The 27,122-nt window shown below is 42.0% G+C and overlaps 2 protein-coding genes across 14 annotated transcripts in view; both read right to left on the reverse strand.

The window, feature by feature from the left end:
* The window catches only part of C2CD2 (C2 calcium dependent domain containing 2), a 45,156-nt gene extending 39,513 nt beyond the window's left edge, over positions 1–5,643 (reverse strand). Inside the window, exon 1 of the mRNA XM_046905857.1 lies at positions 5,368–5,643. The gene's annotated coding sequence lies outside the window, so the exon portion shown is untranslated. The remainder of the gene's footprint in view (positions 1–5,367) is intronic.
* ZBTB21 (zinc finger and BTB domain containing 21) lies at positions 2,165–25,212 on the reverse strand. 13 transcript variants are annotated; one of them, XM_046905847.1, is made up of 5 exons: positions 19,869–24,711; positions 19,572–19,674; positions 18,307–18,408; positions 16,343–16,576; positions 6,382–15,713 (listed from the first exon to the last, which is right to left on the reverse strand). In XM_046905847.1, exon 5 carries the CDS (start codon positions 15,698–15,700, stop codon positions 12,527–12,529), a length of 3,174 nt encoding a protein of 1,057 aa, XP_046761803.1. In that variant the 5' UTR covers positions 15,701–15,713; positions 16,343–16,576; positions 18,307–18,408; positions 19,572–19,674; positions 19,869–24,711; the 3' UTR covers positions 6,382–12,526. The 13 variants fall into 13 exon arrangements, 12 of the variants coding, with proteins under 12 accessions (XP_046761803.1, XP_015156594.1, XP_046761808.1 ...); XR_005841797.2 differs by lacking the exons at positions 16,343–16,576; positions 18,307–18,408; positions 19,572–19,674; positions 19,869–24,711 and adding exons at positions 2,165–2,915; positions 5,368–5,472; positions 25,096–25,212 and having other exon boundaries at positions 12,376–15,713; XM_015301108.4 differs by lacking the exons at positions 19,572–19,674; positions 19,869–24,711 and adding an exon at positions 25,096–25,212.
* Between the last annotated feature and the right edge of the window lie 1,910 nt (positions 25,213–27,122).

A 27,122-nucleotide genomic window follows, 5' to 3' on the forward strand; every position in this document is an offset into this window, starting at 1 on the left:
TAGTGGTTAGGACCTGGCACGGAGAAAAGTGGGAATGGCACGTGCCAGGGTCCTGTCCTGCCTTACACTGGGACACAGCAGAGTGTGCGCTCAGATGGAGGACCTGGAAGGTGACCCTGAGTCCTGTGGCACAGATGTAAGCAAAGGGCAGATGAGATCATCGCTTTTTTTTTCCATCAATCTCATTTTTAAATCTGAAAGTAGAACAACAAAAAAAACAAAATAGCAAACAAAACCCAACCCACAAACCAAACAACAACAAAAACCAAACACACACACACACAAACACAAACAAGAACAATCAAAAAACCCTACCAAAACTGTAGGCTCAGTTACTGCAGCTAAATGATCACTTACACAACTGCCATGCACAGGGATAAAAACAATTCAAACTTCCCACTCATTCTCTGTCTCTGAGCTCTAGAGTATTTTTACACAGAGGTAAGAAAGAAAAGATTCAATTGAGGCTCCTCTTGCAGTCTAACATGAAGTGTGAAGCAAGGTTTTTGTCAGGACAGTACAAGTGTAAGAGGAGGTTATTTGGCAAAGCTGCACATTGCCCAGCAAGGCTTTTTTCCAGCATCCCAGGAAGTGGTGGGATACCATTCTCACTGTGACATGCCTATAACCATGTCTTCCTTAGGAGATTTCGCTCGCCCAGCAATCAACCTGAAGTGAGACCACTTTGTGCTTCCCACTGGCAGCTCCACTGGGAGAGGTAGACCCGTCCATTTTCACATATGAAATGTGACCTCTGCGAAGGTGGCTTGGTCTCATATAAAGGGGACCGTCATCCCTTTCACGTGTAGCATTTCAACCTCTCTCCCACACTCCTACGAGCTGTGACAGGCCTGACTGTAGCAAGTCTGCTCAAGGGTTGTGGGCAAGAAGTACAATCCTAAAGCTAGATGAGCTCCTGCATTTTGACCTGTCTTCACCTGTACTCTCCATTCTGTTTTCTGCATCCTTCTTAAAGATGAGATTCAGCTGTTTTGTCTCACATGGCTTGACTTATGGCTTGACTTAATAGAAATGTTTCCCCTGTTGTGACACCTCTCTGAGAAAAAGTGATGGGTGTGCAAAGGACATTGTGGGATGCCCAGGGAAGCCTTGCTGGAAGATGGTCAGATGTCTGCAACCAAAGGAGGTGTGACTAAACAAGCCTTAATAGCTAGGTGCTAGCATGGGAGCATGGCTAGCATGGGGCTAGCTCTTTGCTGGGAACAGCTCCTCACACCTCTTGACCTGCAAAGAACATCCTCTTCTTAATAAAAGAGCCATGCTCCATACAGAATGGCTATGAGATGGTGACATCATTAGAACTTCCGTTTGACTGATTATTCTTATTTTCGGTTCTTTTGTGAGATCAGGAGATATCCGATCTATCTATTATGTATTGATGCTTACCAATCTCTGCTGACAGAAATGTAATATTTCCACGGTGGCCTCAGTAGAAAGACTTCATTTAGGTCATTTAGTTCTTCTTTGCCCAAATGCCTACATCTCCTAAGTGCTTAAGAAGGCATAGTGCCAGGAGCTGAGTTTTTCGTTTAATCAGGAAATTGCTTTTATAGATTTGTTATTCCATATGTTATTAGTATACAGGTATAGTCCCAACAATAAAAATCTTGAAAAAACAGCTACGTCCCATTAAATGTAACTGTTAGCAAATTGGCTAAGTTTCAAAACAAATTGGTCATAATGTTTTATTTTGACCAAACATAATTCCTTTCAATGTATGTATTCAGATATAAAGCAAAGCTGTAGAGCCAAGGATGGAACCAACTTTGTACACTTTGGATATTTGTTCTTTCTTTGGAAACCATTCACACTCGAAGAATGGTGATAGGACAAGGGGAAATGGTTTCAAACTGAAAGAGGGAAGATTTAGGTTGAATATAAGGAAAAAGGTATTTTACAGTAAGGATGGTGAGGTGCTGGCACAGGTTGCTCAGAGAGGTGGTGGATGCCCCATCCCGGAAGACACTCAAGGTGAGGCTGGGCAGGGCTCTGATGTAGCTGTAGGTGCCGCTGTTCATTACAGGGGAGTTGGACCAGATGACCTTTAAGTGTTCCTTCCAACTCATACAATTCTATGTGACCTGTGGAGGTTGAGGTGTGGTTGTGCCTAGATGTGTGGAAAAAAAGAACCAAAAAATAGAAATAGTGGCACTTCCCTGCTTGTATTCATCAAAGCATAAGTATTTCCTCCATTACTTGTAGAAGTATCTTATAATTTTATTGTATTACAATAAAATTCTCTTTGTGGGGTTGCACCTTCCCATCATCCAGCATCTGGGTAAATAGTCTGTACCAGAGCGATCACGACTTTGCCAAAGGAACAAAGGCAAATGACAGACATTGTGCCTCAAGTTGCTGATCCCTTCTACTATTTGTACCTGGAGATTCAGTAAAAGAAGGAAAGGTATTTCTGAGAGTATTGTTTTCCTATTATGTTGACCCTTCAAAAAGATGTTTACTACAAGGCAGCCATAAAGTCAGACGAGATGATCTCAGTGGTCTTTCCAACCTTAATGATTCTATGATTCTACGAAAGCACCCTGAGCTTTTAGAAACTAAAATATGCCATCAGCTTTTTATTTTCTTCTTTATTTTCGTCTGCTGGAGCCAATTACGTTCTATCCACCAGAGAGCGCCAGTAGTACCGGAGGCCGGGAAGCTCCGGCTCAGTGGGTGGGAGATGGCTGCGCTCGCGTGCAACGCCGGGAGCTGCCTCACAGGAGGCGGTGGGTGACCTCAGCTGCACAACTCTTGTGTGTGAGGATGCCATGTCTATGGCATAGGCAAAGGTGAGGGACTGGAGTATAGGGAGCTTTTCGGCATTGCTGGGTGCGGAGCCAGGAGTTGGTCTTGATCCTTGTGGGTCCCCTTCCACCTCAGGATATTCTATGGTTCTAAGGGAAAAAAGTATATATAAATATATATGTTCATTCATGAGCTCACCTTGTGTGAAAGTGTGTTGACTATACATTATCATAACTGTTAAACTATAGCTGTGGATAGTGTTAAACTATAACTCATCCCCTTGTATTTTCTCAGACAACTCTCTGCGCTGCAGAAACCACTGAGGTAAACTGGCATCTGCCTTGGCAGTCCCAACAGGGGACAAAGACTGAAGAGTCTGGAGATGCACCTCATCTCTCCGCTCCCACGTGTCACTTGAGCAGAAAATGTTTTGGTTAGTGGAAAAAGTACTGAAGAGGTGATCCTTTAGATGAAAGTCTAAATATAATGTATTTGACCAAACAAGGAATTTTCTCCAAACTCAGCAATTGCCATGCAACAGAGTCAGTTTTAAACACAGTCACACTTTTATGTGCAGACATACATAGGAGAGAGCTCTCCTGTCTGGTCTGTTCTTGTGGGGCTCTTGTGCTGAATGTGATGTTGCAGTCTTTAGTTTCTGGCTCCTCCTAGTGCCCATACAGAGTTAGAGGCATGTAATCGATTATAAAATTGTTTCCATAAAACTAAGGCTTGATGTAATTCTCCTCCCGAGCCTCCTGCACTGTATTATACTTCCCAAAAAGCTATCTCATTTCAAAAGTCATTATTTCTATCAGTGATTATTCCCCAGACTTATTTATGGTGTGATTGTAATGGTGAGTTTGCTGTTTTTCAGCTGTGTTTCTTCTGATGATAAAACAAGTGGTGTGAATGAAAGCTAACATAGCCAAGTTTCCTTCTGGTGGCATTTAGCTGCAGCTGACTGATGAGTGAAGAGGAGGCAGCAGCAAACAGCAGCTACCTTGCTATGGCTGCCCTGGACTGCCATGCAAAGAGGAAAGCTTTACCTTTCTCCTTACCAGCAGAGCAGTGGTAAACTGCCCTGACACTAACTGGACTCCACACAGGGTGCCTCACACAGCAAGTGATGTGCTTGAAGGCAAGGACTGGCCACCTTGTGAAAGGAGAAAGGGGGATGGTGGCCAGCAGAACTGTGTTTACTGCTCTGTACATCCTCCTCTGGTTTTAGGTCCCCATCTTTTTAGGACCCACAGGCACAGGTGGTGAGATGGAGAAACTGCTCATGTATCTCCACAGGTTTAGTTGCCATGCCTGGTTATGTCCTCAGGGTGTGCAGATTTTAAAGCTTGTTCTGAAGGGATTCTGACTTCCTCCAATGCAATATTGTAGGGGAAGTATTATTATACAATATTTTGGGAACTCTTTCTTCCATAAGCTCCTTGATAGACTTCATAGCTTAAAGGAATGAATGCAGTTTCTCATCAACTAAAAAGGCTTAGGAGGTGTCAAACCCTAGGGACTCCTAGCTGTTCATTAAGGAAATAAGGAAAAGGCAGGAGCCAAAGAGCAACATTCACCACAAATGACACCTGAGAACTGAGGCCAATTTCTTGTTTTCAGTAGGGCCACAGTGTGCTCCCTTCTGCGTCTTGTGATCTGCTGTTGTCATCCTTCTCTCCCACCTCCTCCTGCTCACTGCCCTTTGTTCCTACAGTCACCCACCAGTGGTGTCTGCAAACCTCAGCACGGTTTATTCCTTCCAGCAAAAGCATCTCTGGACGCTAGTAATACCACCAGGCCACACTGCCTCATCACTGCTTCATACTAAACAACTTCATTGGCTCCAAGCACCCTTCACTGTTTACGTTGCTAGTTAGGAGCCCGTGCCCCTGAGTATCAGCTTAAACTAATGCATGCAGCCAAGGCTCCGTGACTGGAAAAGCTGTATCCACCCTAGGTTCTGAATAACACGACATTAAAATATTGTTGAGGGTTGAATTAAAACTGCAGAGACAATGTCAAAAAAAAAAAAGAAGCTGGCTTTGCTTTCCATGTACTCCTTCAACACATGCAAACAGAAGAGGAGAGTTGCATGTGTTGCTTCCTTGCAGCCAACACCTTGAAATTTTCTATTGCCAGAGCACTTCAGAACTGGAAGTAGAAACATTATCCATGTGGGTCTAACAGTGAAACGTATCCAGTGTTTGGAAATAAGAAAAGGGTGATAACTGAAAGCATCCTATGAGTAATAAGAGTAAGAAAAAGTTGCTGGATATGTTCTGCAGAGCAGTTGTCTTAGAAGCACAGCGTTGGAAGATAACCACGAGGTTATCTTGTTGTGCCTGAAAACAGGCACAAAGTTCACAACATTATCAGTAACTTTTTATCATTTTGGCTTTCTTCTTGACTTTCGTGTCAAACAGAGGTTCTATGGTCTCCAGAGCAGACATCTTCTGTGAAACATTTAAGCAGATGTTAGTCCACTCTGTAGAAGTAACAGAGGAGGGACAGTGTGTAGATCTTGACTGGTTCCTAATACACCCTGGAGGTCAGTTCCTTAGGCAGAAAGAAGAGGGAGCCAAGCACCCAGCAACTTACCCTCTCTGAATGGGTCAGACAGCCGCTCTCCCTACTGTTTCCTTGCTCACTCTCTGACACGCAGGATGGTGCTCCGTGGAGGTACAGGTCAGCAGCTCTTTGCCTCTGTTTTCACAGAGATTTAGGGATTATCAAAGGCAGAAATCCTCTTGACCCTGGAGAGTCCTTTCAACCCTTCATTTTGAGTATTTGATGGACCCCGTACTTCAGCTCTTCCAGAGCTTTCCACCTCACCCGTTGCCCCTCCCAACCCCCAGCAAGACCACATACACAGGTGGAAATATCAGATAACTGCTAGGCATATGCTTTTGCTGCAAGCCTCACCCTTCCCACCCACAAAGGAAACACATTAAAGATCAACTCTTTTGAGACCATGGCTCTTATTAAATGTGATTTAAATTCATCAGCGCATAAATGGAAAATGGTAAGGGACAGAAGATGGGGAATGGAGAAAATCCAGCAAACAGCCCTAAGAGTTTCCAAAGATAGGTGTCAGCTACTTTGAAGAGAGGAACTCTGTCCCCCAAAAATATGATTTTCTGGATTCACATACTGCACTCTCATCCACAAGTTTTTGGAGAAGGAAATACATGCAGGAAAACTGCTTTTGATGACAGCACTGTGAAATACCATAAATATTCCTGCCAGTGTACGTTCAAACTCTGAACTCTGTTTCAACTAATTTTAGATGAAAGAGACATTCAGTTGATGTCACCTTGCTTCCGCAAATCCTATTTGAATCATCGATTGAGGAGGAAGCAGAACGTGAGCACCACTCAAGCACTTATCAGACTTTCTAGAGCTGTTGGTTTCCTTGTATTTTCCAGTAAAATGTTTGCAGGGGCACTTACTAAAACAAAGAGCCATTATTTCGGTAATGTAAAAACTATCATTTACTTTCAGCAAATAGATCAAAAGCAGCTCTTTTGTAAACAAAATTCTCATCCCACAGACACAATGGTATGCACAAAAACATCACGATTTGCCAAGAGATTCCAGTAGAAAACACAATAATTCCAAAGAAAGAAAGTGTAAGTTTATTGGACGCCAACATTTCTTAGTCAAGATCTAAGTAAAGAAAACATACAGTAGAAAAAGTTGTACAAAGCAGCAATGGATTTACATTGCGTTGAAGAAAAAGTTACCCTAAGCTATTAAGTCTCTGTCCTAAAAAAGTAAAAACCCTTTCTTAATTACAATCCAATACTGGTGTATCGAATTGATATACAACGACTGTAAGGTATACAGGATTAAAAAAACCAGCTTCTTTTGCCTTACCTCTATAACACTTTAAAATGACAAGTGATTTTGCGTAACAAATTGGAAAATTCCATAGCAAATATATTGGATAATTCCAATTTCTAGAAACTGCAGCAAACTATTTCCCCGCACCTAAATACTACAAGTGATTCCATTTTCCTGCTTTTTTAAAAAGGGACACTGTCAAGAATGAGCTTTAAATTGTGCACTTTATATGTATTCTGCAAAAAGATTTTTTTCCCCCTGCTTTTACACGCATGCTTTAATTAAACACGCTGCAGCAGTGAGAAGCGCGTGTCTTGAAAAGGTACCACGTATCACTGAAAGAAACAACAAAGGAAAAATAGATCAAGTCCTTTATTCTGGGTTAGAGAAAAAGCAACATGAAAGTGAGCTCCACCCACAGAATTCAGATCTATTTTTCTGGCACCTTTGCAACAATTTAGGAAAATGCCTTCAATAGGCATTTTCATGCCTAACGAGCTCAAGTGTTAGGAGTCGATTCATGTTTTTCTTTGAATTTATTCATATCAAGTATTTTTAATACAGCTAAGTATAGCATACACCCTTTCTCTTGATAGTGTCCCTTTATGTACAACAGTTATAGTACAGTTTTTCGTGAGTTGTTTTAAATAAACAAGAATCAATGACATTAAAAATACTATCAGGCTGCGTTCAAACAAACAAACAAAATAATTAAAAAAAATTAACACTGATTAATCAACAGCAACATTGAAAAAATCCTAACCTTACTGTGATTTTTATCTAAATCTCCTGGTAGGAAAATGTAAACAATTTTATTGAACAGTATAGGCACACGCCAGACTACAGGCTCATGCCAGATATTTGCACCCTCACTGTTAGTGCCAAGAAGTTCGCCATAAGTCTGTCCTTATCCCAGGTGTGGAACTTCTAGTTTTATCACTTGAAGTTAGGAACAGAAAACAGAGTACGTGTAACTTCAGACCAAACCTGCACATGCTATTTGGGGGGGAAAAGGTAGCAAAATGAAACAAAACATATTCTACTGGATGTCACCAGAATGCTTGCCTAAATAGGAAATGCAGGAACAAATCTCACAGCTGTGTGTTTTGGTTCACAGATAAGGCTACATCTCCATTCTGAAAGACGTGAGCAAAAGTCTAGTGTCACCTGCTGCTTCAGTAGGTTATCTTCTCAGCTGTCCGGATGTTTCTATTCTCCTTACGCAAAATAAAATAGAATACAAGAAGTATCATAGAACGTTTTGAGTTGGAAAGGACTGTGAAGACCTGGTTCCAACCCCCCCCCTGCCGTGGTCAGGGACACTTCCCATTAGACCAGGTTGCCCAAAGCCTCATCCAACCTGGCCCAGAACAGTGCCAGGGATGAGGCATCCACAGCTTCTCTGGGCAGCCTGTGCCAGTGCCTCACTGCCCTCTGAGTAAGAAGATTTTCTTAATATCTAATCTAAATCAATCATCTTCTAGTTTAAGGCTCCTTCCCCTTGTCCTATCACTATGTTGCCTCATAAACAGTCCCTCTCCGGCTTTCTTGTAGGTCCCCTTTAAGTAGTGGAAGGCTGCAACGAGGTCTCCCTGGAACCTTCTCTTCTCCAGATGGAACCAACCCACCACCTTCAGCCTGTCTTCACAGGATAGGCACTCCAGCCCTCCAATCATCCACGTGGGCTCCCTTGGACCTGCTCCAACAGCTCCATGCATTTTTTTGTTCTGGGGGTCCCAGAGCTGAATGCAGTACAGTAAGTGGGACCTCACAAGGGCAGAGTAGAGGGAGACAATCTCCTCCTTTGCCCTGCTGGTCAGCCATCTTGTGATGAAGCCCAAGATGCAGTTGGCCTTCTGGGCTGTAAGTGCCCACTGCTGGCTTGTGTCAAGCTTTTCATCTACTAGAACCCCTAAGTCCTTCTTCTCAGAGCTGCTCTCAGTCTCCACCAGTATAGACATCACTCACTCTATACTGAAATTGAGAACTGCCTTGACTCAAACGCAGGACTTTGGCCTGTGGAACTTCATGAGGGAGCCTACTCCTCAAGCCTATCAAGGACCCCCTGGATGGCATCTCTTCCCTCTTAAATTATCAACCAAATAAGCTGAGTAGCTTTGCATAATACACAAACTTGCAGAGGGTGCACTCAATCCCAGTATCCCTGTGAAATCCCACTATCCATGAAGATACTAAATAGTATTGGTCCCAATATGGACCCTCAAGGGACACCACTTGTTACTGGCTTACACTGGGACAATGAGCTGTTGACCATAACTCTTTGCACATGGCCATCCAGCCATTTCTTTACCCATCAAACAGTTCAACCCTCAAATATACACCTCTTCACTTTAGTGGCAAGAATGTTGTGGGGGACCATATCAAAGGTCTTACAGAAGTTCAGGTAGATTATTACTGGTTGGTGTCCTTCGCTTTTGTAAGACTGCAGAATTACATTTTAGGTGTACATACATGCCGTTTTTATGCAGAGGAAAACTCATTTTAACTTTTCATTGTAGAACATAAAGAATAAACCCATACATCATTTCTCACTTTCAACGGGTGACCATGGTCCCAATTTATCAAAAAACCTAAGCACGTTTTTTTAAAAAAAATGTTAAGACTGATCTCATTGGAACTTAATCACATGCTTAGACCTTTGCCAACGCAGTGCCTCAAAGGAAAATAAGTCCCAAACCAAAATACATTTCATGGCTCAACCCTGCTTCTCTTAAATGCAACAGAAGTTACTTCCACTGAAGCAGTATAGATCTCTGAGATTTATCTGACAAACTATAAAATATAACCAAAAAGGAAAGAAGTTAAAATTCTAATCTATATATATTAAAACATCTGCACATTCCTGTCACGAATTTAAAGGAAAAGAAACCTTTTTGTATTTAGCAAGAGCTCTATATTTGCATCGCTTCAGCACACAATTACAAAATTAAACAAAATATGAGGAGGACAGGTTTTTGTATCAATAAATTTGCCTTTTATTTTGGCTGTGGCCAAGCTAGACACTCTTCAGAAGATATTTATAAACAAACAACTAACATTTTTTTTCCATAATTTAACTTTTTAAACATATATTAAAGTTATATAAGTGGAAGCATATTTATTCCGTATCCTCCAAAATAAACACTTCTATCAAGGGTTTTTTAGGGTACTGTATAAAAGCTAATAGAAAACCAGAACTACTATATAAACATCTCATATTTAAACTTCAGATATCCTTAATTCTTTACGAAGCAGGAACTGAATTTAAAAAAACAAAACTAAACACAGAACACGCTTGAAGTTAAAAAGAGAACTTTAGAAAATCTGAAGAAAAGCTTAGAAAGAGGCTATTTAGACCCAACTTTTTTTTTCTTTTTAAATATAATACATAGCGTACTAGGAAGAAGGTCAACATTTCTGCAAAGATATTGTATGAGCTTTTGATTTTAAGTGTGTTTTTTTTTTTTTAATCCTTGCATCATGTATCAGATTCCCAGTTGGAAGTTCGATGACTGTAACATAGTTGTGTAGTTGCCATTTTTCTTTAGAAAGTACCCTGATTTTTGAAAGGCTGGATATAAACTACTATGCTGTTGTGAAGAGGAATAACTGGTGAAAACTTAGGTATCAGTTTGCAAGAACATCTTCCTATTTTCTATGCACACATCTCTTAAATACATTTAAAGCATACTTAGCAAGTCTTTACGTTTTTCTCATTTTGTTAAAACAGGTTAAGTGCAGTAAGCATTTGACATTTTTTCTTGGAAGAAATAAATTTAGTCTTATCAGGGTTCCTAAAAATTTAGCCGGTAGTGACAGATCAACATAACCAAACTGAGATCAAGTTCGCCTGGAAGAGGACAAAAAGAATGTTTAGCAACAATTTTATATTCTCATCAAAAAACGAATCGAGAGGCTTGTAAGTAACGCTGCTTCTTTTTGGTAGCTAAAAATAAAGAAGTTGGTGGTCCACACTGAGCCTATATTTTTAAACTTAATTGAAGGAAAAACACTAAAAAATTCTGTTAGGAGAGAAGTAACAGTGGCACACTTGGACTTCAATTGAGAAAAATCTTTTCCAGTGTGTGCCTAAATGAGGGTGCTTGTCCTCAGATTCTGAAGAGTTACACAGGTGCTTTATTTTGCTAAATGCTGGTATGAGCAAGCAATACTTTTAAACTTTGAGTGTAGGATGCTGGAAAAAAAAAAAGAAAGCACTATTAGAGCCAAATAGAATTAAAGCCTCACTCCTGTTCCCACTGAAACCGGTGACCAAACTCTTGCTCTTCTCAGTGAGCAAAGACTCGGCTCTGACTAGATAGTGTGGATTGCAATGCCAGTCCCTCAACTTCCAGGGTAAAGTTAGTCAGGATCATAAATACCATCTGCATCACTGATGTTCTCGCTGTTCATTGCACGACTCCATGAAGTTTAAGTTCCAGCAGAACAATTTTTCACTTAATTTACCACAACTTCTGGGTAAACATTTCCTTGAACAGAGTAATTTTGGACCCTTGCTGTAGTTTCTGGTAAATATCTATGATTCTACTTTTACTATATGCTCCAGTTGTGACTTGTGGTAAAATAATGGAACTGCACAAAGTGTCTGCAGCACATTATTCTCATGATTTTCAACAGATAAGAAAACTGCAACACAGTACCACAAAGGATAGGAAGCGGCAGAAAGAAATATTCTAAGCATCGTATTCATAAAATACAGTGATAGTAATGTGATGGTTTTTTCCTCTGCTTTGAGCTGGATATGCACGCTTAATACAGATTTCAAATACATACTTCTTCATTTATACAGATGTCTATATAAATATTTACATTTTTACTTTATGTTAAAACTTATCTTTGTACTCATGGCCACGCTTTTCACCGAGTGTAGGAACACAAGTCATCTTCTATCCCTTAACGAGCTCTTTTTTTTTTAATAGTTATACATTCCTTTGCAGTTAGAATTGCAAACAGTTGTACAAATAGCGGAAACAAAATTATGAAACTTATCTGACATCCATTCAATCTTAGTTCATATTACAAACAGTAACATTTGCATTATGATGGCTGTTAATACAATGACTTTAGCTACTGAAATATCCATAGTAAATTAGTCTTTGGGACGATATATAAAGCGATGTACCCCCCCCCACCCCACTTCTCCTTAGAAACTTATAATTAAATGGCTGAAAGCAGACTTGCTGCTATTTTTTTTTTAATATAAAATCTTATTAATAATATTGCTGATTTTAAATTCTACTTTAATTTGCACAAGTTCCATATAACAACAAAACAGTTTTATGTTCCCTTAAAATATCAAACATTCGTATCCAATAATATCGGGATTACTGAAACATGAGGTTTATTCGTTATTGCTAAAGATCTCTAAGACCTAAGTCAATACATTAAGACACTCCATCCACTTCCTCTCTAACTGCAAGTGCATGGCAGCTATTTATATGGAGCTTCTGTGTCGGTTTCTTTAAGGAAAAAAAACAACAAACAATGAAGTTGGTTACAGTATTTCACCACTATAAACTCACAGTTAGAATCCAAATTGTTGTTGCTCTTCCATTTAATATATAACTCTATATATAATACACACGCACACACCAACATCACAGGATGAAGATCCATGCATACAATCCAGATGCGATCGCATTTCAGTGTTAAATGAAATCAAAATTATTCTGTTACTATTAGATCCCAGTCTATATTATCTTTAATTACCCAGCTTTCTACCTACTAACAACGTTAGTTTACCTTAATCTCCAAATCCAAGCAGCATCACAAATTCAGAATCTTCTGTCATCACTGTTGTTTTGATCCTCTTAAATTTCAAGTTTACATGGCATACATCCAAGATCCTGAAAACAGCCTCCATCAAATCAGCTTTTTAAGGTATCTCTGAAAGCTAATTGTGTGTCTGCTCATGGCTCCAAAGACTAAAAGCTGTCTTGAAAGTCCTGTGACAGAGTTTGCACATGTACTGTCTTTTGAACGTGATTGCTGAGAGTGGTGGAGCATGATAGAAGAGCGTATCTGACTCCTGCGGTACAAATAATTTTTCAGTAGTAGTGGAGCTTTCAGACAAGCCCGTTGGACTATCAGGCTCCAAAGGCTGGATTTTGGGTAGTGGCGGGGGCGGAGGTAAAGGTGGTGGTGATGGGGAATTAGCTGGTGGACATACCTCAGGCTCCTTATTTGCGGACTCCTCTGCAGCCTGCGACATGTGGGACTGGAAGTGACTCCATAGCCGGAAATTGGTTCGGAAGGCCTTGTTGCACACATGACAAATAAACGGCTTCACAGAGCATAAGAGCTCTTGGTGACGCTCCAGTTGTTTGCGTACAGTGAAAATCTTCCCACACTTCTCACAGGGCCACAAACCAGCATCTTTGTTGGAAACTACTTCCTTTGGTTCTCTGCTTGCCTCAGTGACCTCATCCTCTACGTCGTCTGCAGGCTCTTCCTTGATTTGAATTTTAAACTGCTTGGAAACACTTAAGTCTTCAGGCAGGCAAGAGGAATCTTCGGAATCAAAATTAATCTGTTCTGACGAGTCACTGAACACTCCATCTTCCTTCACAGCAAAATTGTTTATTTTGTTGGATTCTGATTGAGGAGGCAATCTTGACGAACTAGTTATGTCTCCATTGTGATCCAGGATAGGTAAAGAAAAGTTCTCTGATGGAGCCATCGTGTTCTGATTGTGAACTTCAACTTGATGACGCCAAATACTAAAGGATGATTTGAAGGTGCGCATACACTCAAGACAAGTAAGCTTCTTGTATTCACACTTGCTTTCATGCTCATGCTTCAGCTCTGGGGATGAAAATCTAAGGCTGCAGTAAGGACAGACAGTAGCATTTCTACAGAGTCGCTCATGATTTCCCTGTTCAATAAGTGAAGAGAGCTTAGCATTGCAGAGACGACACTGATAAACTTCCTTGTTTTCTACAGGACTTTCGATATGAATATGGTCTTTCTGCTTAGGAACCTTATTTCCTCCAATTGGTTTTTCCCCTGGGTGCATTTTTATATGTTGCTTGAACTGTGAGAGGAAACGATAAGCTTTTCCACAGTAGACACAAATATAGGCTCCTTTGGTTCTTGATCTTAAATTCCTTTTGATGACTTGTTGTGCTTGTGAAGTAGATTGTCCTTGAAAACCTTGCTTGCCACGTCTTAGTTTAACTATCAGAGCTTTTTTAATTTCTCTCTCTCTCACTATATCAATCAGTTTTCTTTGGAATTTTTCATCCAAAACAGCATGTGAACTGGAAGCTGGTGAGGGATTCTTCACAATTCCATGTTGTGTCTGGCAGTGTGTCCACACTTTGAAATTTGTGTGAAATCTCTTGTGGCATATGTCACAAGCGTAGGGCTTTTCTGGATTATGATACATGTTAACGTGACGATGAAGACCTGCTGTCGACCTGAAAATTTTAAGGCAGTGTTTGCATTTAAATTTCTTATTTGGTCTTGCTTCTTCCATTTCACTGTATTCATCTTTACTGACATCAGAATCGGCAAAATCAGCATCAAGGTGTGTAGGGCTTGAGCCTTCCTCAAAGTTTTCTTCTGATTCAGGAGATCCCTCTTCATTCACTTTAAGTTTCTTGAATGGTAGCCTTCTATCGGCTTGAAATCTCCTTTTTGCTGGAAGTCTACTTGATTCCTTATGATCATCCTCAGTTTTAAAAGGAAAGTCTTTATTTGTAGATACTGATGCGTCGCCCACTGTAACTCTTATTATTTCAGATGGATCTGAAAGTGGACTGCTAGGTTCGGTTTTTATTCGCACCTCTGTGAGAGGGGAAGAAACTTCCCTATCAGTTGTCTGAGAGGCACTGAAAGACCTAAGGCGATGTGGGTGCATTACCTGTGGCTTTTCATCTAAGACTAACTTCTCCGATGACTCTTTCAAGCATGACTTTTGAGATGCAACATTAAATATCTTCTGGGAATCAGTAGTTCCTGATGAGGAGGAAGATGATACCTGTGAAGGTTTCAGGTCAACAGAAGGTGAATAAATAGGAACCTGGCTGTCCATAGACAGTGACCTTCGAAGGAGACTTTTTACAAGTGGACCGCTTCTGTCAATGCTTTGGTTTTCAGGACCAGATCCACTAGATGGGATTACTAGTCCTAACTTTGAGTAGTATAGCAAATTCCTATCTTCACCTTGACCATTTCCTTTTCCTGCCTCTCGCAACAAAAACATAGATTCTGATGAGCCACGCAGAGATAAGACTGGCGGACGTGGTCTTTTTAATGATAACTCTGCAGCCTTTCCTCTTAAAAGCTGACCACTGCTTCCTGGTTCATCACTTGCAATTTCTTTCTCTCCTAAAGGTTTTTGAGGCAACACTGTGTTCCTTTTCACTAAACCACCTCTGCTTTGATCCTCTGCAGTTCCAGAAGTTTCATGAAACTTGGTATAGCTCACAGGGTTTTCTTTCAGCCATCTCCTTTCAGTCAGTGATAAATTGTGAAGGGTCTCAATTGGCTTTGCTACTTGTGGTCTAATGCTAGCTTTGATAGCTGCAGAGGGTAAAGGCTTAGAAGTATGGCTTAAATCATGCTGTGTTTGATTTACACTCTTTCCTTGTGCTTCGCTTCTGTTCTGACAGACAATGACACTCCTCTTCTGAGAACTACTTTCATCTTCATCTTGATACAGTATCTTCTTAATGGGGCAAGATGGAAAAGGAGCTTGAGGGCTCTTAGAAATAATGTTTGTAAGAAAGGATATTCCAAGGCTGTAGCCCAGTTCTTGCACAGCTGCAAGACTGCCTTTCTCAATAAACAAGGATGAAGAATAAATGTAGTTTAACACATTATCAAAAGCATCTGGTTCACAAAAGTCGAGTTGAAATACTGACTGAGACTCATTCTCCTTATTTGTGAACAGAGTCTGGAAGTATTCGCTGCTGGCAGCTAGAACGTTTTTATGAGCTCGAAATTTCTGATCTCCTACTATAAGAACAACATCACATAGCTGTCCCTTTAGACGCTCCTCATTCAGTGCGCTTAGAAGTGAAATGGCATGTGCTGGATTTATGTAATGCAAGAGCCCCTCCATGATTCTGATGTTCCTGAAAAAGAACAGTAAGAAAAAAAACATGTTGTTTTATGTAGACAGTTGTTAGAGATAACATAAATGAATCTAATCTCTCTGTACTTCATAAACAAGCTAAACGACCATCAATGTTGCTGAAGAAAACAGCTTGTTTGGATGAAAGGTATGGGATTTAACATAATATTGTTTTCCTTCAACAGATGTACAGGCATTAGAAGCAGCTCATGCTAAAGAACACTTTCAAATACTTTCAGTTCATCTTACACTAAAAATATCACATTTAATTGGGGGATGGGAGTGGTATTGTGTTTTCTATCTTCAGTATAGCTGTCCACATGAAGGAATTTCATTTAATGACTTCAGTTGATCATCTTTTCCTCAAGTTTAGCTTTAAGAAGATCTATCTTAGCAATTACTTCAATAAACTTTTAAATCAGATACTGTTGTGGTTTAGCCCACCAGGCAGCTAACTACCACATAGACACTTGCTTACTCCCCTGGTGTGGGATGAGGGAGAACTGAAAAAGGTAAAAATGAGAGAGCTCCTTGGTTAAGATAAAGACAGATAAGGACAGAAGGGGGTGAAAGGGAGAAAAAAAAAAAAGAAAAAGACGACAGCAAGTGATGTACAATGCAATTGCTCACCACCAGCTGACTGACGCCCAGCCAGTCCCCGAGAAGCAGCCGTCCCCCTAGCCAGCTCCCCCAGTTCTGTTGTTCAGCATGATTCCACGTGTTACGGGACATCCACGTGGGCCAGAGTCAGCTGTCCTGGTTCTGTCCCCTCCCAGCTCCCTGTGCACCCTCAGCTCCTTGCTGGCCGGGCAGCGTGAGGAGCTGAAACGTCCTTGGCTCTGTGTAGGCACTGCTCAGCAACAACTACAACAACAGTGTGCTATCAACATTATTCTCATCCTAAATCCAAACACAGCACAACACCAGCCACCATGAAGAAAATTAACTCTATCCCAGCCAAAGTAAGGACACACACCTGAAGTTAGTTATACTAAGTCACTTCTTAAGGTTAAGCAATCCTAACAGTCTCCTGCTAACTAAACAAATTAAAAGGTTTTCACTATTATTTTTTATAGGGTGATAAAAAGGGCATTAATACTGGCAGAATTATTGCTTATAATCTAAACTAATTCATTATGTCTGCTTATATTTAATGAGTGCTAACATGCATACACTTCTAGCTATGAAATATGCATTAATTCTTATACCTGCACTAACAGGATTTGGTTTCTTGGAAATTTCATAATTTTAATTGAACTACCCCAGCAGCACTTTGCTCCTGCTAGAAAATAATCAGTTAACTAAATTCTCCATCTTATTCATTAGCTTATATGTGGACTTTACGTCTATAACCTACATTTACCCCCAGACACATCCAAGAGTACAATAAACACAAATTAAACTGCAGTACAGAAACCCCCACGCTGCTTCAAAACACAGCCCACTCTGTGCTGTAGAATGTCTCCATAACTCAACAGGCTTCTCCTGACTAGGTTTTAACAAGAGAAGACAAACAGGTTTTAAACTAGTCTGAGCAAACAACTTCTGTCATATGGATTGAATTTTATATATTGGTGCACCATGTACACACACACACAAATCAGCAATATCCAATTTTATTTTGTTGCCATGGACACTCCTAGAATTCTGTTTAAGAGAACCTGCAGTGCAAATTTTTTAACTACCTTCCTCTCTGGTGATGAAAAACAAGTAAATGATGTGCCTGTTAAAAGCAATTCTTATTGCAGCTGATTTAAGAGATTTAAAATATCTGCATATGATATATGCTACCGTAACAAAAAGGTTTCACTATTCATTGATTCTCAATCAAAGCAGAAATTTTATCAAAATAAAAAATTAAGAAGCTACAATCCTGTAATTATTGAATGAGAAATCTTGCAACCAATGGGCTTTGATCATAGGAAGTGACTGAAGTCTAAATTGGTAATACTGAGAAGATGACTTAAAGTATGCTGAATACAGTGTCTCAGGACACTGGCCATATCACAGGTCTGAGCTACCACTTTTACATCTGAAACTACCATATGAGTTCACAGTATCAGGCCAGTAGCAAAATTCTGTTTCCTCTTCAGATCTGTCTCTTAACTGAGTGTGCCAGCACCTTAGAGCATTATTTCATTAATGCTAATTTATCCTTAATTCACCTCAAATATAGTTATAATGCATAATGCCTCCACTCCTTTCTCTAAAAAGGTAGAACAGTTATGCTTCTATGACTGTGAGAAATCCATCTGTTCTGTTCTGCTTCTTATGTTTGACTTAAAAGTACCATCTGGGGTGTGAGCTATTTTTTGGACACTTCTGCAATGTAAAGTGGTGATGTCCGAATGGCCCTAGTCTAGCCTGGAGGTCTGTGCACCCACTAACACTTGAAATGTTATTAGCAAGTGCTCCAGGAATGCATTTTTCCCTTTAGTTTCATCTTAAACAGAGTTTACACACTGAAATGATTCATCTGTGTTGCAAATTAAAAAGTTTACAGAAATAACAAAATAACAATGTATTTCTGAAGGAAACTTGAACTAAAATATAGTGGTAGAAACACATACTAAAAATTGCAGCTGAACCCATACCTCAAGGACACGCTGGGTAGAAGACGGTCAAATGTTCTGAAGTATTTTCAAACCTTTCATTTTAATCTGCTTTACCCAGGCCTTGAGTGTTCTGTAAGACACCTGAAGAATAAACACCATGCAGTTACTATGTGTTCCTTTATTCATCATAACACAGTAATGCTATTTCTACAGACTGGTATAAAATCCACACGTCTAAAACAGAATCCAACACCCTCCCATTTTTCTTCCTATATACTCCTTCTTATTCATAGCACACCTTGAATGTGTTACATTACACAAGACAGAGATAAGCATCCTAGTACAATCCTCCATTTCATTCGCAGAGCACAGCTTCTTCTGCGCACTTGGAGGAGGCAGACCTCTTTGGTGCAACTGGCACTTTAACAGTAACCAAGACTGCAACGTACACAACTGGCAGGGGACCAAATTAATCCTGCAAAGGCAGTTTTAATCCTGGTCTTTCCTACTTCTAGTGCTTGACTTTCAGCTCCATAGCCTTTAAACACAACGGTCAGAAATAAAACAAGTTATGGTATGTTAAAAAACAAATCCAGAACTGGCCACGCAGAACCATTTTAACACTTTTACACAGACTATCAGAAAACCTTTTAACAGATGTAAAAAATAAAACAAAAAACCCACAAGATTACTAATGTAAACGTATAGCATACTAAAATTTCACTGCATGAACAGTTCTTGGTAACAGAGTTAATCAGAGAGCTTCCTGCTCCCTTTGGTTCATCCTATCTGCATGCTGCTGGTCACAACTCCTGCAGCTGTGCTAGAACAAATATTTGCAGGTCTGCATTACAGAACAGGTCAGACAATACACAGAGAACAAATATTTCTTTTCAAATGCTGGTCATTTCTCATAGTAAAGCTCAATCCCAGGAACAATTGCATTGGCATAAGTGAAGAGAAGGCAAGCTGTGGGAGTGGAGCAGCTCTGGGAAGACAAGAGATTCTTACAGTAGTTTGCCACTAAAGCTGATGTAAGGCTGACAGCACTGTACCCCTTTATAAATGGCATGCCTAACCGTGTGAATCAACAGATTTGATTCCAGGTGTTTGAGGAATCATACTTCCTCAGCTGAAGATTATTTTGCCATTAATTGCCTGAGCCCTTTCCTGATAATCTGCTTTTTCCCCCCCCCCCCCCCCCCCAACCGATTTTTCCAACTGTCTTCAGTACCGGCTAGAAACAAAGTTATTTCCTACTCTGTTCCCTGATGCCTGGGTGATGTCAAGGAGACAGAGCATACCAGATGTCTCACTGTCTGTGCTCTGGTGTTATGCGCATTGGTCCTCAGGAGGAACAATGACAGCAAAGCTCCAGATCCAGGAGAGGGAGGTGCAGCAGGAGCACTTTTGGGAGATGAGGAAGAGATTTTATTGTCAAACCTTCAACAGTCCTCTACTGATATCAGCCTTCAGAGGCTGAAGTACCACATTTGACACAAGATTATAATAATAAGAGCAAGGTTATTATTTTGAACAAGGACAGAAAAAGATACCTCCGCTATTTCAAATGACTGCAAAAAAAGGAAGTCTCTACTCACAAAAGCTCTTCACAAGTGAAGGGTAAAGAATCTTTCTCTTTGCCTCAGCAGTTCATTGATTCTCACCAGCTCCCTGCCATCACAGTGTGAGATCCCCTTCTGTCTTCCGTCCCTTACTCTCATGCCTCCTGCTCCCAGCCCTGGGGTTCTCTACTTTTTACCGGCTCAGTTGCTCATGTGACCCACTAAGTTGATTCAGCTCCCTAAAATGAGGCAGGAAAAAAGATAATCAACCCAACTTTTTATATATTTGCTAATTTAGAGGTGAGAAACTTAATCAGCTCAGGCAGAGGTCAGATACATCAGAGCTGTTGTAGGAGAAGCAGTGAAACTGCCTGTTCTTTGTCAGCAAGTCAATCAGCTTTGCTATCTGAAACTTCACTTTCAGAAGCAATGAAGTCACTCAGTTTGAAATTTTACAAATAGAATCAGGCAGATGTGATGAACTTTTTCATACAACAACTAATACTTGTAAATACATAAGCAACTGAAATAAGACATTGCCATTGCCCGCTGACTTCCATTATAACCATGTAGCCGTCAGCTAAAGCCATGTCAATAGCATTCTAGGGGTGGAGGTAGGAAAGAGTGGTCTGAAACACCTGAGGGCACAGTGCTGCAGCAAGAATGTGCCAGGGCTGACAGAAACTGAACTTAGAACAAGAAAACGCAGGGAAAGAAGAAATGCACACAGAGGAGACAGACAATGAAAGAGACTTAACAGTGGTTCTAACAGGGAAATACATGTATAATTGCGTTGGGGGGAAACCTACTAAAACACAGAGAGATATAAATGGCGAGGCCCAGCCTAGGAACACAAGAGGCTTCCTGTGGTGGCACCAGGTAAGCAAAGGCAAGTTGAGCCTGGCTGTGAGTGCTCTGCAGAGGCTTTGATGGCTCTGGTTGTTCATGTACCACTTCAGACCCAAAGTGGATAGAAGCCTCATTATCAATCAAGAGACCAGATGCAAAAGAAAACTACATCACTTAAACTTTTACTTGAGTATCCTGTACAGGATTTTATTATTTGAGCTTGACTACAGCTTGTCAAATGCTGTTTCACAGACACATAACTAAAACTTGGAGTAAAAGCTTTTAGCCTACAGAATAAGATTGTCTGCACCTCTGTAACTTTTTTTTCTAAGTAAATATTTGAGTGATCTCTTGCTGCAAGTTCGGGGATTTTGTCTTTCTGGATTTTGAAAGATGTGATTTCAACTGCTATTGCTGTGGTTTCCACTGCGATCATCATTGAAAACTCCATGAAGACAGATCTTTTCCTTTCCAGTAGGTCAGCAGCCAGGAGATTTAAGAAGACAAGCATAAAATCAGAAGAGAAATATATTTATGTGTGAAACTGATATATTAATTTCAAGCTACTTGACACACACGCAACAACAGAAGCAGAAATTTAAGGACAGGAAAAGAAGAAATTCTGTACTATTGCAGTCTCTTTATTTTGCCCTCCACTACAGACAGACTAGCAATTATCCTAACACAGATTAGATGTTCAGGAATCAGAAACTGTTTTTCACATTCAGATCAGACCCACCACTTCTCCAACTGACACTCAAAACAGCTCCAAACTACAAAGTCTCTGAGTACCACCACAATGCCCTTCACATTCTTGTTTACAAACGAGCAGCACTTAAGGGTGTGATTTCACCTTAGTCTCAGTCCAATCCAATCCAGGACTGAAGGGATCAGTCCACACCTCCTCCCCCTCTAAGGAGGGACAAGTTCACTGTCAGCTCGGCAAGCTGATCCAGCTCACCAGGAGATTGCACAACCACAGAACATAAGGGAGAGGGCAGGACTGCGTGCTGGCTGGGAGCTCTTCTCATTCTTCTTGGAAGAGTTAATGACTATTAGCCATAGTTTGATACAACATTTGTCCTGGCCTTAGTACCTCAACTGCAAGGTATGCGACTCATCATCCAGACTGCTGCAAATAAAAATCAAAGTGTTTTAAAAACCCTTTTCCTAAGGAGGTCTTCGGTTTTCATTCTTCCAAGTTTCGTAACACTGCCATCAAAATCTCATGGGAAAAGCCCCAAGACTTGATGGCAGAATGTACACTATAATCACTGAACAAAAAGCTCATCCCCAGCAATATTTCATCTTTTTTTTTTTCTTAATAAAAGATGCATGAAATCAAGAATTTGAAGACACCAAATCTGTATGGCTGCACTCTTCCTACAAGTTGAATGTATTACTTTATCGGTAATGCTGAGATATACTTAGCCAGTTGAATAATATTTGGTCACCTGCTTTGCTGTATGAGCTGCTCTTTGTTGAATTGGTGTAATTCACAATAAAATTCTATTTACATATTGCTTTCAAATCTGCTGGCATAGTGAAAACGACAAACCGTAATCACAGAAATATTTCTTTTAATATAAAGGTGCTTTTTACTGGCATAGTATATTTTGGATGGGAACCCATGTAAGATTATTTCTTATAAACGTAATTTTTTACACTAATGTTTGTGCAAGAATAAAAATATAGGAGTAAGAAGTTATGCACTTAATCCAAAGCATGCTGAATTGTGCATTGAAACTAGAAAATTGCCAAGTGAACAGCTTGGTCATTTTCAAGATTCATAGAGTGCAGATATCTTTCACACACTGAAGTGACGCAAAGAATACCCCTTTCAGCCACTGTTAATGCTGGATAAGATACGAAGAAGCCAATTTTCCCAAGGTTCTCTGACCATTCAGTGTAGCAGCATTCATTAGGAAGCACTTCACTTGCTCTGAAGTTGACAATTAATTTTAACAGAGAGCTGAAAACAGCTGCAACTATGGCCTATGACTCACAGCTCTGCACCTCCCAGTGCAGCACGAACTCTGTGGTGGTTACAGCCCCACTTCCTCTTCCCAGCTCCTCCTCCCTACCCCCCTGTAAGACCACACTCATTAACAGACCAGGATTATCATTACTTTGCACACAGAACAGCTTTCGAAACCTGGAAAACTAGAAATGGAAATTAGCTGACGTTTTTCAATGGTAACCGCTTCACAGTGAAAACAAACAACTTCAATGAAGCACAATGGCTTTCTGTAAAGTTGTCCATTTAAACCCAGAGGTTGGCATGCCTCTGCTTGACGGCAACTAACCGTAAGGAAAGCAGAGCCAGACACTGCTGAGAAAATGATCAGAGCACCAGCTGCTTCTCTATCAATATTCTCCAGCATTGCATACACATAGAAGATAAACCCAGAAAACACCATGTCTTAGCAATATCAAGCTTCTGGTGATCCACACAGAAGAAGGCAGACAAATGGTCTAATTTATTATCTTTGTGTACAATTAAATGTATAGCACAAATGACTTCTGGAGGTTCTTACCAACACCTGCCCCTTTTTTGCATTAAGCTAAATTGCTAATATCACAGAATGGCTTGCATTGGAAGGGACCTCAAAGCCAACCCACCCCGACCCCTGCCATGGTCAGGGCTGCCCATCACCAGCTCAGGCTGCTCAGGGCCTCATCCAACCTAGCCTTGAGCACCTCCAGGGATGGGGCACCACAGCTTCTCTGGATGTACTAAAGGATAAGTTATGGTGTTTAAATAAAGCACCTAACTCAGAATGACTTGATTCTGAATTTGGATCAAAGGCAACGTTGAAATTAGTGGAAGAGCAAAAACACACTAGGAAAAAAAAAAGATAGACAGTCACCCCTTCAGTTTTCATCCACAGGGGTAACCTTGGATCCAGCAGGCTCTGGGAAGCCCACAGCTGGAGATACGCCTGATAAACCCTCTTCTGGCACACATCCCCATAGCTGAAGTCTCCAAAGCTTGTGATATTTCCCTGCAAGACCTCACTGAGGGACACGTAAATTCTTTAAATGCTCACATCTAGCCATCCTGGGTGGACTTTCTATGGGAAGAAAACACCACATGTTCTTCTGAGAGGACAACACTCTGTCATGAGTGTAATAACAGATTCGAAGAGAGAAGTATGCTAGATCCTATTAGGGAGACAGAGATAGCCACATCATTTGTGTTTTGCAAACAAGGTTTATAAAAACAGTTGCTAAGGTTTGCTCAGAAGTTCCCCCCCCCAAGAACATCATAAGGCTGGTGGAAAATTTTAGTCAAAGCAGTCAGTTTGTCAGTTTGAGCAAAGTCAGAACAGAAGGCAGCAACTAGCAGCCTTTAGGCAAAACAGATATATAGCACAGCGCTCTCTTTTATCTGCGATACAGACTTACTACTCCTGATGTCATATCGAAAGCATTGTCATATAAAAATGTATTAAAAAACCCCCACAACCTGTATTTCCACAGTAATACTGTTTTAAGGATGAAAACTGAACAGTATCATATCTACGTATCTACAGCCAACCTCTCCCACTGCACTTCCCCAGGAACAGGACAGCTTTCAGAAGAGTGCCATTCAGTTATTAAGAAGTGCTTGTTCACTGCTTGTTGAAGTTCCACAGCACGCCCTTCCTCACAAAAATAAGTCACGCAGGTGGAAGTGTTTCGGAGCTTTGATATTTCACCTGAGCCACATCCAGTCTGGACAAACAGTGAGAGTTACGCTAAAAGCAAGTTCGGACATGCATTAAGGCTGGCCCCACCAACTCCTTCCCACCCTGAAATTCGCAGCTTAGAGGGAATCCCCGTTTCAGCTGCAGCAGCAGCGTACGTCTCCGTGCTCCCCACAACACAGGCGGCACCTCAGGCCGCCAACCGGCCCCTGAGGACCACCGGGAGCCGCGCGCCCCTTCCCGCCGCCAGGCGCGCGCCTCCCGCGCTGCCAGCGCCCCGCGCCCCGCACCGCTCCCCACGCACGGCCGCTCCCGCTCGCCCGCGCCGCGCATGCGCCCTCACACAGGCACCACCCCCCTTCCCCCCCGCGCAGTCCACAGCCTCAGCGCAGGCGCGGTTCTGTCGGGGGGGGGCAGGGTTGAGGCGGAGCAGGGGCGCCGCGCGTGCGCAGAAGGCGCCGCGGCGAGTCTATGTGGCGGGTGCGTGCCGGCGCAACGGGCGCCCGCCGCCTCCTCGCGGCGCAGGGCGCGTGCGCGAGGCAGAAGGAGAGGAGTTTCGTAACCGGCGCAGGCGCAGTGCCCCGCTCGGGGACCGCAGCCCCGTTCGGTGGGGGAAAAAAAAAACCACCTCAGAGTTACGTCAGGAAAAGACGCCTTTGTACACGGGGAGACCCAAGCGGCGCGGGCGGCCCCCGAAACGGGCGCGAGACGCGGCCGTTACTCACCCGCTCCGCCGCCGGCCGCGCCCCCCCCCTGCCGGCCCCCCTCGGCGCCGCCGTTCACGGTTCGCCCGCGCGCGCTGCTGCCACCGCCGTGATTCCATCCATCTTGAATTTGACGTCATCCCACACCAGGGATGAGGTCATCGAAGGGAACGCTCGTCACGTGCGCAGCGCTCCGATTGGCCGCCGGCAGAGCGGGGGGCGAGGCGCCGGCGCGGCGGGGAGGGCAGCGGCTGGGGACGGCGACGGGGGATCCCCCACCCGCCGCCCCTCCCCTCTCTTCAGCCGCTCGATCCGCGGGCGGGCGCCGCTCTCCGCCGCGGCTGTCGTGCTGCGGCGGCGGCAAAGCCCGCGGTGGCGCGAGCCCCCTCCCTCCCAACGGCTGCTTAACGGCCGTCCGCGCGCGCGAGGGAAACTGAGGCAGAGGCTGTGGGGCGGTGCGTGGGGGTGCAGCGCTGCTCTCCCCCACACGCGAACGCAAACGCGCTTGGCTTGTAGTGCTCTTTTTGCCGAGAGGCAGGGAAGGGCCCTGGGGTCGGGCTCTGTGCAGCCGTGCTGAGGGACTTCCGAAAGCCTTGAGGGGCTGCGTGAAGCGGCGTCTCGTTGGGATTGCCCGCTGTGAATTACCTACTTGTAGAAGGGTTTGCGTGTAAAAATACAAGCGCTAAATTCTCAAGTGTTTCCTCTTAAATAAAATCTAAAATTACCAGACTCCTCTCTCTCTCTCTCTCTCCTTTTTTTTTTTTTTTTTTTTTTTTTTTAAAGCTAATCTGGCCCATTATCTCTTCATTAAAGACAGCTCAGTTTCTGGAGATTAACATCTAATCCACACGCTGGTTGCTTTTAAATATTCCACACAAATACTCTGAAATAGCTACTAGAATCTCTACAATGCATTTAGTGCTGCGTTGACACTTTTTGTTTCCCCGAAGGATTCAACACAAATGGGCTAAAGCCTATGAGAGAAAACCTCATTACGAAAAATGTCAGTGTACCTCAACAGTTCCAGCCTGACGCTTCCCTTTCGAGATACAATTTTTGCCAGTGTGAGCTCTTTTTGGTGGTGGTGCAAACTTATTAAGCTGCCTGTAGAAGCAGGATGCGCTGACACTGCCAGCACTGCCAGAGAAGTGCTTGTGAAACCAACCTGAGCTCATCCATCCAGCAAGGCCTTGCTAATAATTTTCAGATGTCTGCAGTTATTTCTCCGCCAAGCAGAAACAAACCAGCCTTGCGTAATTATTTTCTCACCCCCCTCATCAGAAAAGCCTGTGTCACAGATGGAGAACATCCACTCCACGTTTACCCTGCTGAAGAACTGCGTGGTTCAGGGTCTGTGTGACATGCACACCCGTGTAAATATGTTTTAATGTGGAGTTGTTATCAATGCTTTTTGTTTGCCGATACCTAGTGAAAGTGTAGTTATTAAAATAGAGCCTGCTGGTATAATGGTACCAGAGAGCAGCTAGTTTCTATAGTCCTTAAGTAGATATTTACTTGAAGCTACCTAATGATTAAGGTCTCTTCCAATCTAAGCCCTTCTGTGACTACGTGATTTTGAGAAAATCTTGAAGATAGTTCTTAAGGGTTTCGTGGTTTCAAGGGACATAAGACTCAATCGGACTGTAGTTCGTAGAGTCATAGAGTCACAGAATCATGGAATCATTAAGGTTGGAAAAGACCTCTAAGATCACCTAGTCCAAGCATCACTTCACTACCACTGTGCCCACTAACCATGTCCCTCAGTGCCACATCTCTACTGCTCTTGAACACATCCAGGGAGTGCCTCACCACTCCTCCTGAGAAGAAATTGTTCCTAATATCCAAACCTGTGTCATGTTTGAGTCTCACTGACTTGACATTATTGACATTGATGACTTAATTCCCTGTAAATTAGATTTTTCTTGATTTTAATTAAATGTAGACAAGGAATTAGTGAGTTAGAGTTAGGTGAGGTTTAAGTTGTCTCTTAAGTAGGTTAATTTTTTCAAATGTATTTGTTCACAGTTGTTTGAACACTTTCTCATTCT

The sequence above is a fragment of the Gallus gallus genome, chromosome 1 (assembly GCF_016699485.2).
Source record: "Gallus gallus isolate bGalGal1 chromosome 1, bGalGal1.mat.broiler.GRCg7b, whole genome shotgun sequence".
Classification (NCBI taxonomy): Eukaryota; Metazoa; Chordata; class Aves; order Galliformes; family Phasianidae; genus Gallus; species Gallus gallus.